The 16108-nt window shown below is 32.1% G+C and overlaps 1 protein-coding gene across 1 annotated transcript; it reads left to right on the top strand.

Annotated features, from left to right (window-relative positions):
- The first annotated feature begins 3111 nt into the window (after nucleotides 1–3111).
- Nucleotides 3112–15221, top strand: LOC114331167 (ras-related GTP-binding protein A). The gene is made up of 3 exons (XM_028280660.2): nucleotides 3112–3262; nucleotides 3318–3417; nucleotides 3504–15221. The coding sequence occupies exons 1-3, from the start codon at nucleotides 3251–3253 to the stop codon at nucleotides 4313–4315; spliced, it is 924 nt and encodes a 307-aa protein (XP_028136461.1). The 5' UTR covers nucleotides 3112–3250; the 3' UTR covers nucleotides 4316–15221.
- Nucleotides 15222–16108: the final 887 nt, after the last annotated feature.

Raw genomic sequence — 16108 nt, 5'->3', positions numbered from 1 at the left:
TGCCATCTTAGCACCCTCCAGCATGTCCTCAACAGCTGCGTAGTACATAATATGTACACCGGTTCATCTGAAAAAGTAAAACTAATGATAATGCCAACAAATGTTATTTTGAACTAAACAAGCAGATAAAAAACAGAAATATAAGCCAAAAAACCAAACTTGCAAATCATCTGCTCGTCTTAGAAATGAAAATACTAAGAAGAATAATAGGCGCAATCTGTGAGAATGATATAGGGCTTTTCAAGGATTCTCATTTGGTTCGAGCTTCTGTCATAATATGTCATATATTAATATTATACACGCATCATATGACGGAAGCTCGAAACAAATGAGAATCGTTGAAAAGCCCTATTTGGAGAAGGCGATATAATTTCGAACTATACGATAAGTATAAAAAAATACTGGACTACTTTTCAACGCTTCTCATTTGTTTCGAGCTTCTTCATATGTCCTATAATAATATTATACACGGATTATATGACAGGAGCTCGAAACAAATGAAAAGTCCTATTAGCAGTATCATAGCCACCTTTACTTAACAAGCCATGAAGTTGAAACTTGGCAACATCTAATGGTAGACCGATTAAGTCTGTCCGTCAGTTCTCATTTGTTTGTATACAATATCACCATATTTACAGAGAAACTGAAAAATTTTACAATATTTCGTGCTATAAATTATAAAGACCTTAAAAAGGTATATTATTAAGATGATTTTAGTTCAAACAGCTTGTTTTTTGTAGTAAAGGAGAGACAACTGGAGAAGATTACTATGATTATTTGCAAAGGGATGGTTTGTGCTTAGCAACGGATTCAGTAAAATTTATTTATTATCACCTTTGTTCAACATTTGAATTTATTATTAACAATCCCAATCTTAAAAAATTATTTTTGCAAAACAATTATTGTCACCTGATGTTATTATGATCTTTGGTAATGAAAAGTTTACAACAGCATGAAGGATTTCACTTAAATTTTGAATTTTAGTGTGAATGTTGGGAAAATGCCTTCAAAGTTTATTCTGCTGTTATAAAAATTATGTGTAATATTGTTTTAAATAAATATACAAAAATAGGAGCCATCAAAGTAATGAATCTTCAAAAAAGTATAAAAAGAAAAATAACGATAAGGGCGATAACAAAAAAGAAAGTTATCTACTCTAAACCCCAACAATGCACATCAAACATTGTGAGCAATTGTTTTTATAGTTATTTCTAGCGATATTTTGTATATAGTTTAAAATGGTATATTATTTATTTAAAATAAAGTATTTTACACATAAACTAAGTTATCAATCGAAGTAGCGCAGAAAACGACAATAAATATCGCCTCCGTACCACCAGATTGACAACAGGTGGAATACTTTCTTTGGTTACACCTCCTGAGATTTTCAAAATTTATAAATCATACAGGGTGCCGAGGAAATTAAGATGAGAGAATTTTAAATAATTCACAACTCATCTACTCAGCGTGGTAAAGCTCCAACAAGAAAGATTCCTTAATACTCAAACAAAACAGTAAATGAATTAAAAATGTATAAACATTCTCAATTTCTTTGCAAAACGAAAATGCAGCAGCTGCATAATACTCTGGTTAAAGCGGAGAGTGCAGGAAGAGTTTATACCGGTTTCGGAGATCTTTTTCCCCTTAAAGATCTCCGAAACCGGTATAAACTCTTCCTGCACTCTCCGCTTTAACCAGAGTATTATGCAGCTGCTGCATTTTCGTTTTGCAAAGAAATTGAGAATGTTTATATACATTTTTTTTATTTTACACATATTCTTGTCATTGTTTGTTTTTTTGTATAATAAAACGTTACTTACAAGGAATTACTTTTAATTTGATTTTGTAAAAGCTTCTAATTAATATATTTACCTGTTCGACTCAAAAAATACTATAAGTTTTACTTGAATTTGTACTTTAAAATCGTAGTTTCGAAAGCGGTAGTCCGAAAGTCAGACTACCGACGTCATCAATTGCGACGTTGCCTTTTTCTCCTCATGGCTTGTAAAGTAAAGGTGGCTGTGGCAGTATCAGTAGGAGCACAGATCACCTACCTCCTCCTTTAAGTGATCTGTGAGTAGGAGTAGACTGAGATGGAGGGAGGTGTGAACGATAACGCAAGAATGATCGGCTCAGCAAATAGTACTTTTCAACGCTTCTCGTTGTTTCGAGTTTCTGTCCTATGTCGTATAATCCGTGTATAATATTAATATATGTACTACATATGACAAAAGCTCGAAACAAATTAATAACGTTGAAAAATACTATGTATTGGCAACGGTTGTCGATAAACAGAAATGGTGGAGAAAGTCGCGGCTCAACTCGGGCTGTAGAACCATTGATGACTCGACTCAACCTTTCTACATTTTTCTTGTCCAGAGTTATACCAAATACTATTGAATGTAATACATCCAGATCCAACTCCCACAGAAATCTGGAAGCACGCGAAGAACGTTGCCACTAGCGCCACTGTCGGCTTGCGGTGAAACTACGTTTTGACAACGTAAAATTTGATGTAAACATTCAAATTAATTTTATTAATTTTTGAATAACGAGCTAATTTTGCTAAATTAAATTAAAATAAAAATAGTTCAAACACTTATACAAAAACAATAATAAAGCAATTTTATAAATGTAAGGTTAGATTGCTCTGGTTATCACCGCAAGACCGCTAGATGGCGCTATTTTTTTGTTTCCTCAAATGTAATGGGAAATGACAAGAGTTGTATGTATTACAGTCTACAGTATTTGGTTATACCCTCAGTTATATCCAGAGTCCAGAGATTCGTTAGATAGATATTTAGTTTTTAGTAGGTTTATATTTAATCTTAAAACTTAAAGTATAATTTTAAGTTAATAAAATAAATTATTTATTTCTTAAATAAGGTCCTTTGATTTTTACATTTTGACGACTCTCAAAAAATTCATGCCTACGGCAATAGGGCTCAAGCGGAGGCCCACGGTGTTATCTATTTTTATATCTTAAATATGTGCACCCCAATACCTTCACTGTGCACCGCCACTGCATCTTCTCATATTGTGATAATTTGGTTGCCTATATAAAAGGTGTAGATATCCTACTGTTTATGTCTTCAGTTAACATAACAATCAAAATTTATAATGTGACAGCTGTCAATGATATGGAGCATTTGGTACAAAATAATATGAGATTTAGAATATTAATTTCTTCATTATTTTATTGAAGTCAGTGGTTGATTTTAGTGCAAATTGTTTAAAAAAGTACTCCACAATGAAGAAAAAGGTAATTAATACAATATTATTACTTTTTAACAAATAAGTATATTAATCTTTTGTAGGTGTTACTCATGGGCAAAAGTGGATCTGGGAAAACTAGTATGAGATCTATCATTTTTGCAAATTATATTGCTCGAGATACAAGGAGATTGGGAGCTACAAGTAGGTCAATTAGTACTACTAATTAATTTAGGAGAAACTTGTTTGCTTTGTTTTAATCTTTAAAACTAATAAGGTTGTTTTTGTAGTTGATGTTGAACATTCCCATGTGAGATTCCTTGGAAACTTGGTCCTTAACCTCTGGGATTGTGGAGGTCAAGAAGCCTTTATGGAAAATTACTTTGCTTCTCAAAGAGATAACATATTTCGAAATGTTGAAGTTCTTATTTATGTGTTTGATGTAGAAAGTAGAGAACTTGAAAGGGATATGCATTACTATCAGTCATGTTTAGAGGCAATAATACAAAATTCCCCAGAAGCTAAGATATTTTGTCTTATTCACAAAATGGACTTAGTAGCTGAAGATCAGAGGGATATAATTTTTAAAGAAAGAGAGTCAGATTTAAAGCGTTTATCTATGCCATTAGATTGTACTTGCTTTCGAACTTCTATTTGGGATGAAACATTGTATAGGGCTTGGTCTAGTATAGTTTATATGTTAATACCTAATGTAAAAGAGTTAGAAAATAGCCTGCACCTTTTCGCCAATATTGTAGATGCTGATGAAGTGCTGCTTTTCGAGAAAGCTACCTTCCTAGTAATTTCACATTGTCAGAGAAAACAACACAGAGATGTGCACAGGTTTGAGAAAGTTTCTAATATTATAAAACAGTTTAAGCTATCATGTTCCAAGTTGGCTGCACAATTTCAGAGCATGGAAGTAAGGAACTCTGCATTTGCCGCTTATATTGATATGTTTACTAGTAATACTTATGTTATGGTTTGTATGTCTGATCCTCAGATTCCTTCAGAAGTGACACTGATTAATATTAGGAATGCTCGGAAACACTTTGAAAAGCTGGAAAAAGTCTCCAGTTCAGCTTCAACTATAGCCAGATAAATTTTGTTTGAAAACAGAAAATATGGGTCAGATACACACCTACATACATGAAATGTTATTGCCTTGATATTACAGTGATTACTAAAAACTATAATATACAGTTGGAAAAATGAAAGAATATCCATGAATGATCACATCAATCACTTATTTTGTATTTGCTGTCTTTTTCTATAAATTATAGAAAAAGATCATCTATAATTTATAGAAAAAGACAGCAAATACAAAATAAGTGATTGATGTGATTGTTCATGGGTATTCTTTCATTTTTCCAGCTTTATACAACCAAATATATGAAATCATCTGATATTTCTTATTATGTCAAGTGAATTTAAAAAAATCAACATATGAAACTAGTTGTTTTGAAGATCAACAATCATAAAAAATTTCAATGTAAAATGAATGTTTAAATTGTTTTCACCCCCCAGTCCTTATACAAGCTTCAATTTGTGTGCACATGCTCCTAATCGAATCCAGTACATTGTTTTGTGGATTATCCCGGGGTGCACTAATTTTTCTATTAAGCCTATCCCACAAAAAATGCTCTATAGGGTTAAGGTCAGGTCAGCGAACAGGCCACTCCAGAATAGTTATGTCTTTCGCTTCAAGGAAGTCTGTAGTTACTCTGCTGGTATGTGGAGGTGCATTGTCATGGATGAAAATTAAATTTTCTCCCATTGCACCTCTCCAGAGCCTAACTATATGTAGGTTCTAAAAACGCATCAACATACAAACTGTTAAGAAAATTAAAGGAGTTTTTTTACCAATTATAATTCCTCTCCAGAACATGACACTTCTTCCTTATATCTGTGAACAGATCTGACAGTTTCTGTTCTTGCTTGTCTTCCTCGTCCTCTATGTACACGAACTCATTTGTCATCTGATTTTACACAAATCCTGGCTGTGTCTGAAATTAGCACATTTAACCAATTTTAGTTTAGTTTTGATGTTGAAAACACCAATTTATGCAATCAATCTTGTGCTGCCTGGATAACTCAGGAACCCGTAACTCTCCTGCTGTATACTCCTTGGGCAAAAACTCTTTTTCTTATCATTTCAACTGAAACACACCAGTAGCTTCCAAAAGCTGCCTTTGGATCTGCAGGTGAGACATTTTTGGATCTCTTCTAGCTGCTTGGACAATGAAATGATTGTGGTGAGCTTTTGTTACTTTTTTGTGGCTTTGGCTCTATTTTTAAGCTTTCCTAATTTCTGATACCAAACATCCTGTGTTATGCCTACCACTGCAGCTATGTCTCTCTGAGACATTACTTGCTCCACAAGACCAATAATATTTCACCTTTGCATGTCCGATAACCCCATATAAGGCATATTTTCGTTTTTGAACGTAAAAGTTAGTTTATTTATTTTAGTTCAATTTACAACTAAAACAAAAAATAATCTATAATATACCGAGCTGTGCTATCTGATTATCTTATCATTTGTTTATTTTTAATATGGTGATTCCTTATATGTTTGGTTGTATATAAATATATATATTTATATGTATAAAAATGTAATAGGCACTATATTTGTATAGCATTATCAGTGATTGAAAATGAATATTTTTGACTTACATGGATTACTTACACTCTGTACAGTTGAAACTGTGGATTTTTATGGATTAAATAAGTCAAGATAGAATGTCATCTGTGTAGATGATGTTCTATCTCGACTTATTTCATCAGTAAAGATTAGTAATAGAGACCAAAATTATAATTAACAGATTGTAGTTAAATATTATTTTATATAGGACTTAACCACAATTGATTGTAAAAAGTTTTGAAAACTATTTCCAAATAGGAAATCAAAATGTCAAAAAAATGCAATTTTCATCACAATAAATTGTTGTCAAATCCCATATAAACTAAACGTGCCACAAGAAAAACATGCTAAAATTGAAACATGCCACAAGAAAAGTTTCATAACTTTTCTAACATATTGCAATTTTCATTACAATAAATTGTGGTTTAATCCCATATAAACTAATATTTAACTTATAATATATGCCACAAGATAACAGTTTCATAACTTTTCTAACAGATTGTAATTTTCTATTAATATCCAAAAACCAAAACTACAAGTAAAATGTTTGTCTTTACAATGACGCAGTAATTAGAGTATTTTATATACATACATAATCGTTCCTATTCTACCGTTGGGTTTCAAGGAAGGTGTGTGTAGCTTTTGATGAATTTTCTCCATTCTTTTATGTTCTTAGCCATTTGTGTTGCTTCTTGCAGAGATTTGCCCTTATTTTGTAATATCTCTGCTATGTTGCTGTTCAACTCTTTTATTGGTCTACCTCTGATTTTCCCTATTAGTTTAGCTGCTCACACTTTTTTCACTTGCCTGTTACTGCCCATTCGTGTTATGTGACTGAACCATGCTAATTTTTTTCTCCTTTATTGTGCCAAGTAACAGTTTAGTTTGAAGTTTGTTTCTTATTTCTTAATTTATCAGTCTGTCTGTCCTTTTGTGCCCCTATCATTCTTCTGAGGTATTATATCTCTGCTGCTAATATCATACTGGATTTTGTTTAGAATCCAGTTTTCTGGTCTCATATATTGTCTCATATATTATCATCTTCATGTTCATTGATATATCTTTGTTGTCGAGGAATCCTCTATTTAGTGCCTGGAGTAGTTTTCCTGTACCCTCAGTTATTTATTACTCTTCCCAGGTATTTGTATATGTTTGTTTGCTTTATTTTTTATTGATCTATTACCACTTCGATTAGGTCAGACATGTATTTTTTTTCTGGTTATTTGTCATTTTCATTATCTGTACTTTCATTATCGGTAGGTTTTTCTGCTCTTTCAGCGAATAATATCTTGTCATCTGTAAATACCCATATCTCTGCATTTATCATTTGCATTCTATTCCATCGTATACAGTTTTTTTAAAAGCTTTTCTTACATTTCTATGAGGCCACATTAGCGCGTCATCAATGTTAGTTCGGGAGATAGTATCACACCCTTTTTCGAAAGTTCTGCGATACTTTGGCAGCAATGCGCGGTATTTGACACTATCTAAGATAAAGGCTCAATATTGTGACAATATACGCATAGGCGCGCTAAATGGAAGTAATATAAAACAGTTTTATTATTAGTAAATAAATATTTATAAAAATAAACCAAAATAAAATAAACCGAGCCTACCTACCTATGCAATATACCTACTCACATTAGAATTCGAAATATTTTTACGTAAAATATACTTACATATAAAACTCACAATTAATAATAATTTATTTTTTCAAATAGTCCGGCAACTTTCTATTACACAAAAATATAATAAATTAATTATAAACCAACACTATGGATCAGCACTAAACGAATTCCAATATCTTAAAAAATAATACACTACCGCACTGAATAGATATGGATATGATATAGATAACAGAACAGATAAGAGAATCATACTATTACATGCCTATTACATCTAGAAAACCTTGTCAAAATGACAGTGACTATTTCTCTATGTTGCCCAATCAATTATTAGTTATAATATTTTCGATTTATTGTTATAGATAATCAATTTTAGTAGTTCCAATGTGACACAAAATCTAGGCATGGGCTAAAAAAGCTTATTTGAAGAGTATTTTTTTTGTTCTTCTTAATGGCAATACAGGCTCGTTTTTGTAATATTTTATTTAATTATAGAGTAATTTACACATAGTAAATAACATATTTACCGCCATTCTTTACTATATCACGAATATGTTAGACGTAGAGGCAACGCTGAAAAATCTCTTTGAATTTACTAAAGCTAAATTTTTCACAGTTGATTACTGTGATTGTGTAGAGAAACATACTGCGGTGTGTCAAGCGAAACGTAGAACAGGGGTTACTGAGAGGGTATCAAAGTTGCTTTCCTACGAAATTAATTAAATCGAATTACTGAAAATCAGTACACACATTCTAAATTGAATATAAATAAAAGTTATTATAGTCGGTCAGCTGTATGACGGGACAGAGCCGGTCGTTCGGCCCCAATGAATGTACAGGGTTATTCATTATATTTTGACCCCCTTGTAAACTGCTTTATTTATTGAATTAGAAAAAAATGTAAAATACAAAAGTTATTCGATTTGTTAATTATGATTTTTTGACATATGTATATCGTACTAATGACGTCACCCATCTATGCGTGATGACGTAATCGACTATTTTTTTAAATGAGAATAGGGGTCGTGTGCTATCTCATTTGAAAGGTTATTCAATTCTCTATACAGTACTATAAACATTAAGATTATTATTTATACAGGGTGTCCAAAAAATTTTTTGAATTATTAATTAAACAATTAATTTAATTAAAAATTTTTTTTTGGACACCCTGTATAATTAATCATGTTAATGTTTATATTACTGAATAGGGAATTGAACAATCTTTCAAATGAGCTAGCACTCTACTCCTATTCCCATTTAAAAAAATAGTCGATTACGTCATCACGCCCAAATGGATGACGTCACTAGTACGATATGTATGTCAAAAAATCATAATTTAAAAATCGAATAACTTTTGTGTTTTACATTTTTTTCTAATTCTGGAAATAAAGCAGTTTACAAGGGGGTCAAAATATGGTGAATAACCCTGTACATTCACTGAGACCGACCGACCGGCTCTGTCCCGTCATACAGCTGACCGACTATAATAACTTTTATTTATATTTAATTTAGAATGTGTGTACTGGTTTTCAGCCTTAGTAAATGGATTTAATTACCTTCGTAGGAAAACAACTTTAATACCCTCTTAGTAACCCCTGTTCTACGTTTCGCTTGACCGGCCGCAGTATGTTTTTCTACACAATCACAGTAATCAACTGTGAAAATCTAGCTTTAGTAAATTCTAAGAGATTTGTCAGCGCTGCCTCTTGGACTATGTGTGCTGTGCCAAATATCTCAACAAAATATTCAAAATTAAAGATGCAATCTTGAAACGCGTTTTCCGTTTTGGTGACGCGATGATGTAGCCTCTTAATTTATGTACTTTGAATTTTCAACGGTAAAGAGAAACATTATATTGTGTTTCTTATATATTTTCCGAAAGGTTTTAGTATCATAGCCATAACGAACATACTAAATTGGTGTGATACAAAAAAAAAATTACCTAGATGCTATTAAAAATATGTTAAAAAAATTACATATTTATTCGGAAAAGTATGTAAATTCTTAGAATTTGAGACACCGAGGGACCGAATAAATACCAATTTCTACAAATATATCTTTTTTCGCCTAGACTGTGAATTTTACTTGTACATGCTATGCCATTACATACTTTTTGTTTATTATTAATTTTATTTGTAAGTGATGTGCCAAATTTTTGTTTAAATGTTTGAAGTATGATCACGGTGTCTATTAGCCCTGTAACGGACGAACAACACTTTATTATATAGACAGAGATGAAGACTAACGACCAAAATGAAAAATTTAATAATAAAAAAGAATCAAAAACCAATACTAGGCTGTTCAATAAGTTTTGCGATTCGTTAAAACAACAGAATTTTATGGTTTAAAATACACTTTATTATTCAGTATTGGGACCGTGCAAGTTCGGCAAAGCGACACCTGGTTTCTACGCTCAGCAACATTATTCGCACTTTTAATTATATTGGCCAATTATATTAGTCCTGGTTACTGGATAATTGTCAAGGCCATAGTCCAAAAAAATAATAAGAAGAAAAATAAGATTCAGGTTATGTTATTAAAACGTAAACAATTGTATGTAGTAAATAAAATTAGTTATTACAATGCAGTACTGCAAGCAAAATAAAATTAATTAAATTTACCTTTATATAAAAATTGCATAATATCATATCAATATTGTGGAGCAATATATAATTTTTCTTCTTCATTGACAGTAGATTTGAAATATACGTCAATTTGACAATTTCAATTGACAATGAATTATTTAAGAAAGTTACAATATTTCTCCGCTATTTTCGCACGATAGTTTCTCGTATCCCCTCCAAGTACTTGCACACCGCGAATAGTCTCCCTGAATATCAATACACTTGTTCCAGTGAGATTCCAATTTATAAATTCCACCATTGAAGTAAGAATCTGGAAGGGCTGCAAAATACGCTTCCACAGCTGTTATGCCCTCGTCATTTGATGAACAACGATTTCCACGCATGAATTTTTTAGATTGAAACAGATGAAAGTCGCTAGGGGCCAAATTTGTTGAATACGGTGGATGGTCCAACATTTCGAACTTTTTTCATGGATATTAGCCATTTTTAAAATGCTCATATGACACGGTGCATTGTTCTGATGAAAAAGGATTGTTGTCTTCTGCAAACCGGGTCTTTTTTCACGATTCTTCCTTTAGCTGGTCTAAAAGGTTACAATAATATCTATAGTCCGTCTAGAAAGTATCCGGAAAAAAGAAAGCAGAATTATAATTTTACGGTATTTATTTCTATAACTTGAAATATAAAATTTCAACAAATAATTCATCTCATTTACTTATACAACCTGCATTTAAATCTAAACACTTAACGTCTAGGTACACCCGAAACTAGGTCAAGGCCATAATTTTCGGTAACGGTGTTCCAGGTCTGTAAAACTGACCGAATCAAACCTTCTTTATCTCTTGGCGCTGCTCGTTCCACTTCAATCTTCATCAGTCCCCATATGTTATCAATGGGGCTAAGATCTGGAGATGCTGGCCACGGAATTGTTGCCAATTCGTATTCTTGTATCCAAGCTTGAGTATAAGCAGAAGTATGGCATCTTGCATTATCTTGCTGAAAACGCCACCCCTCTGGATATAAAACATGAGCCGTTTCAAGAAGAAAACCATTTAGGATGTCACAATATTTCGCACTGTACCATTAACTATACAGAGAGGTATAGCACCTCGCTGAGATATTGCTCCCCAAACCATTATTTTAGTGGGAAATTTGATCGGTAACATTTTCTCTTGATAGGACTTCTAGATGATTTGCACCAAGCTGGAAACAACTTTCATCGGATATAAAGTGCTGTAATGGATGGCCTGTAAACAAAAAATGCATTAACAGATTGAAATGAAACTTCACACAAGTTCATATGATGAGTGTACCAACATAACAAAATAAAATTGGGCTAATAGGAGCGCCGTATCTTATCGAACAGTAAAACATATTGAACAGCCTAGTATAGATGAAGTATATTGACACACGTGAAATTACGTAAATAGACTAAAAAATTTAGAAAATAAAATATTTTTGTATATTTATTGTGGTGACTTTAAATATAATATCTATGGAATCAACTCTTTTACCATACCAGAGGTTATTATAAAGAAAAATAAAAAATTTATAAATTTCTTGAAAACGTAGACGTAGACATAGACATTAAGAATTAAAGTGACGAGTCAATAAATGATTAGGATATCTGTTTTGACATTTTTCATTGGACCTTTGATGGTCTTTTTGAGAAAAATGATGAATTTTTATTTTTAACTATGCACACAACACAATTTAAAAGCACTGTAACTTGAATGCAGCTTACTGTTTGGGAGATCACACAGCACTGACAACTAGAGTCAACAAGGGTCAGTTTAAATATATATTTTTTATATTTCAAGAAATAAGTAAAAATAAAGCAGAATTTGTAAACAAAAATCTTATGTAATAGACTATTTTTGATTTCAGCTCCCGGACCGAACCATGGCCGGTGAGAGAAATCCTGTCTGCGTAAAGTTTAGGTGGTAGTAGAGGATCCGATATAAGGTCGATTTGCACCGATCTGTTTAATGGATAAAAATGATTGGATATGTAATTTAGCATGTTAACAATTACAAAAAACAAGGGTTGCCCGATCTAATCTTGCTCTAATTATAATTAATTAATACAATAGAACCTAGGTATAACGAATCTGAAGGGTCCGAAAAAAAATTGTTATATATCGGGAATTTTTCAATCTCGGGGTTCGTTATATCGAGGTTAAATGCGGCCAATATTCGTTAAAAAGGGGTTCTTAAAGCTGAATTCAAACCTCTATATAACGAATTTCTCATCGCTTAATCATGTTAAAAAGCCCTGTCCCATCAGCATTGTATCCACGGGTCAAGTCTAGCAATTTAGCTTTCCAATTTTCGCAAGTTTCATCATCCACGGCAGCACTTTCGCCACAAATTTTTTGAAACTAATTTCGTGCATCTTTTTGAACCGATCCAACCAGCCATTACAGGCTCTAAAGTCTGCGTGACCTAATTGTTCTGCAAACTGTTGAGCCTTTTCTTGGAGTATGGGACCTCCAACGGGTAAATTTTGATCCCGGCACTGTTTAAACCACTTAATAACAGCTTTTTCGACATCCTGTAGTTCACTTTCCATCAAGGGTGGGGGCGGGAAGCAGGTCCGATTGTTTTCATGTCTGGACTTGTCTGTGAGTTGCCACTATCTATACTCAACTACGCTAAACCGAGGTTTGAAACAGAGAAATACGTAATACAGGGGTTATGTGCGTTAGGTAGGGGTTTGCTACACTCAATATTCATTATACAGGCGTTTTAATTTATCTCCGCAAATCGTAAAAATTCGTTATATCGAGGGTTAAAATCAAAATAGTTCTTTATATAGGGGTATTATTTACATTGAGTGTTATGGACGTTTGAAGGGGATTTAAAAAAATTCGTTATATCGGGACTCCACTGTAATTAAAAAATGACATTTTTTTTATAAATTTAAAAATAATTTTTTTGATCCGGGCAGATATTATTTCAGATTGTTTGGATCATTCTAAACAAATAAGGTCTTTTGTAATTTTTCTCTAAAGTTGATCGTTTTCGAGTTATAAACAATTTAAAACTGAAAAAAGAACGAAAGATGACAATTTTCAAGGCTCAAAAACACAAGTAAAAAGTATCATTATTGTAAGCAACAAGTACATAAATTCAAGTTCAAACCTTTTTCTATCAGGTCTCGATAAGAATTATAGTCATGTTTTATTCTAAAACATATTTTTTTAATTGTTAATGAGGAATGTTTCTTATGGGGAGACAACTAAAAAACAATGTTTCAGAATAAAATAAATTCAAATGATTTACCAAGAACTGAGAGAATAAGGTTTGAACTTGAATTTGGGTACTTTGTAATTTCATAAATTATATTTTATACTTATGTTTTTGAGCCTTGAAAAGCGTCATCTTTCGTTATTTTTTCAGTTTTAAATTGTTTATAACTAGAAAACGATCAACTTTAGAGAAAAATTACAAAAGACCTTTTTTGTTTAGAATGACCTAAACAATCTAAAATAATATCTGCCCGGGTCGAATTTTTTTTTTATTTATAAAAAAATGTAATTTTTTAATTATTAATTAATTATAATTAGAGCAAGATTAGATCGGGCAACCCTTGTTTTTTGTAATTGTTAACATGCTAAATTACATATCCAATAATTATTATCCATTAAACAGATCGGTGCAAATCGACCTTATATCGTATCTTAGACTATGGGTATAATACCGACGACAGCGTTTGTCATCGGCCATGGTTCATTCCAGGAGCTGTACATATTTGAATTCTACTGCTCAAAATAAACAAGAAATAGTTTGGGACAAATCATGGATGTTTCCAGGGTAATTTTTAAAAAAATTTAGTGTCACTGAAGCAGTGGGTATATATTCTAGTTTATTTTTGTCGACATTCTTTCATTTGCACTCTTTATAGCCATAAATATGTGTCCACTAGGTCGTGAAATGATTGGTCTCACTCGTCCGATGCAGGGCTAAAAATGTACATGACAACTATTTAAAATATCCTCCGTTGAAGACTGTCTTTTTATATAGGGTTTTTAAGGTTACAAGACTGACAAAATCATTTTTTTTTCATGTAACAAATCACTATATAGAGAGTTTTCAAATGCGTTTAAACATATACTATTGTATGACCAAGAGATAAACTTTTCTAATCACCAATGATCTTCTTACACGAGAATAGCTTGAAAACGTTGTGTTGCAAAATATATTGTGGCTGTAAACAAGCAATTTTATTTAACCCAGCCTGTGAGATATATTCACCCCTTAAAAATGACATTCGGGTGTAACAATTCATTGGAGCGAGGTGTATTAACTCGTGTATATCTCGATTTATATAATTTTAGTAAATTGTATTTGTTATTGTTTTTATTTATGATTCTTGTAAGCTTTGTCTATAAAATTGTTAAATTTTTCATGACAATAAAGCATATTTATAAGTACAGGAATCACTCCACCTCGCTCCAATGCTCCAGACCATCCCTTTTCCCCTTATAGCACTCTGATGCGCGATAGGGGTACAACTATCATCCAAATGCTCTTCATGTGGGAGTCCTGGGTAATAGAACTCCAACATTCAGGCCAGCGTGAGGCGCTTTATTCCTGTTATCCTCTTTATTGTGGCTGTAACGGACGCCTGACAGATATAAATAGCGGCGCAATGTTATTTTGAATACAATACAGGGTGCAGCATTAGTGTGAGAAAGTCTAAATTTCTTATCGCCTTTTCTATTGACTTATCCAGTATGGAGGCCAGTAAATTTTCTATTTTTCAAGTGCTTTTTGGCTTCGTTTCATGGGGTAGATATTCTATTTTCTTCTAATGTTTTATAAATGGCACATAAAATCCGATGCACTTTTCTTAATTTTTTAAGCAAATCACTTATTTCTGGTGGGAAGTTGTATAAATATAATGTTTCTAAAGCGTGTTACAGTGTTTCTTTGCGATATGCCTATTACGCACCTTAATGTTTAAATGCCTATACGCAAAAAAATATTGCCTACTAGATTAAAAAATACAGTTATATTAAATAGTTGTCATTTTATGTTCAGTGTAAATAAAATCTGTATATATTTATTATCGTAGTCGAAATAGATCGTTGCACACATTTTTATAAATTACCATTTAATATTCTGAGTAAAATATATGTACCCTTTTTAATATGTGTTTTATATACAAACCCTTACAAATCTGGCGTCGTCATTATTTTTGCATTTTTCAGTTGATTATATCAGCTTTATTGTAGTAAGATAAGTATCTCACGAATTGTTTTACAAAATCTTACAATCCTTTAAATTATTAAGGGGATGGGTACGTATTTTCGGCTGCAATGCTATTCAAATGGGGATTAATTTTTTTAGAATCCTGAGAAAACTAATAAGTATTTTTGAAAAGTTTAAACGCAGAATGAAAGATTACGTTATTAGTGGGGGCCGAAAGTCCCTGCTATAATGTTTATTTTAATAAGTTACAGGGGTGAAAAACTAAGAGAAAATTTAGTGTGATTTTTAATTTCAAATATCTCATTCAAAATAAACTTTTTATTTATTCTAAGGGACTTTCGGCCCTCGGTAATAATTTAGTCTTTCATTCTGCGTTTAAATTTTTCAACAGTATTTATTGGTTTTTTCAGGATTCGAAAAAAATGAACACAATGTCCGTGGTAATATTTTCCAAATCTATCTTTGTCTTACAATGCACTCAGTCGAATAGAATGTTGTCAGCATATAGGGCTTTTCATTCACAGTCATTTGTTTCGAGCTTCTGTCATATGTCGTATAATCCGTGTATATTAATATACACAGATTATACAACATATGACAGAAGCTCGAAACAAATGACAATCGATGAAAAGCCCTATTGTCAGTCAGACAGTGACAATTTTAAATATTTGACATGGCATCAAGAAATTTTTGAGTTGAGTTTTGAGTTAGTTGATTAAATAATATTGATATATAGTGTATTTGATAAATAATTGATTTAAGACGTGAACTTAATAAAAAGTTATTTATTGTGTATTATTTGTGGAAGATCCAAGCAGAGAATAC

The sequence above is a fragment of the Diabrotica virgifera genome, chromosome 1 (genome assembly GCF_917563875.1).
Source record: "Diabrotica virgifera virgifera chromosome 1, PGI_DIABVI_V3a".
NCBI classification, from domain to species: Eukaryota; Metazoa; Arthropoda; class Insecta; order Coleoptera; family Chrysomelidae; genus Diabrotica; species Diabrotica virgifera.
This window is presented reverse-complemented; position numbering and strand designations above follow the sequence as displayed.

Coding starts and splice junctions, on each gene's coding strand:
- LOC114331167 (XM_028280660.2), top strand. Junction 3,418..3,503: donor AAGGAGATTGGGAGCTACAA/GTAGGTCAATTA, acceptor TTGTTTTTGTAG/TTGATGTTGAACATTCCCAT.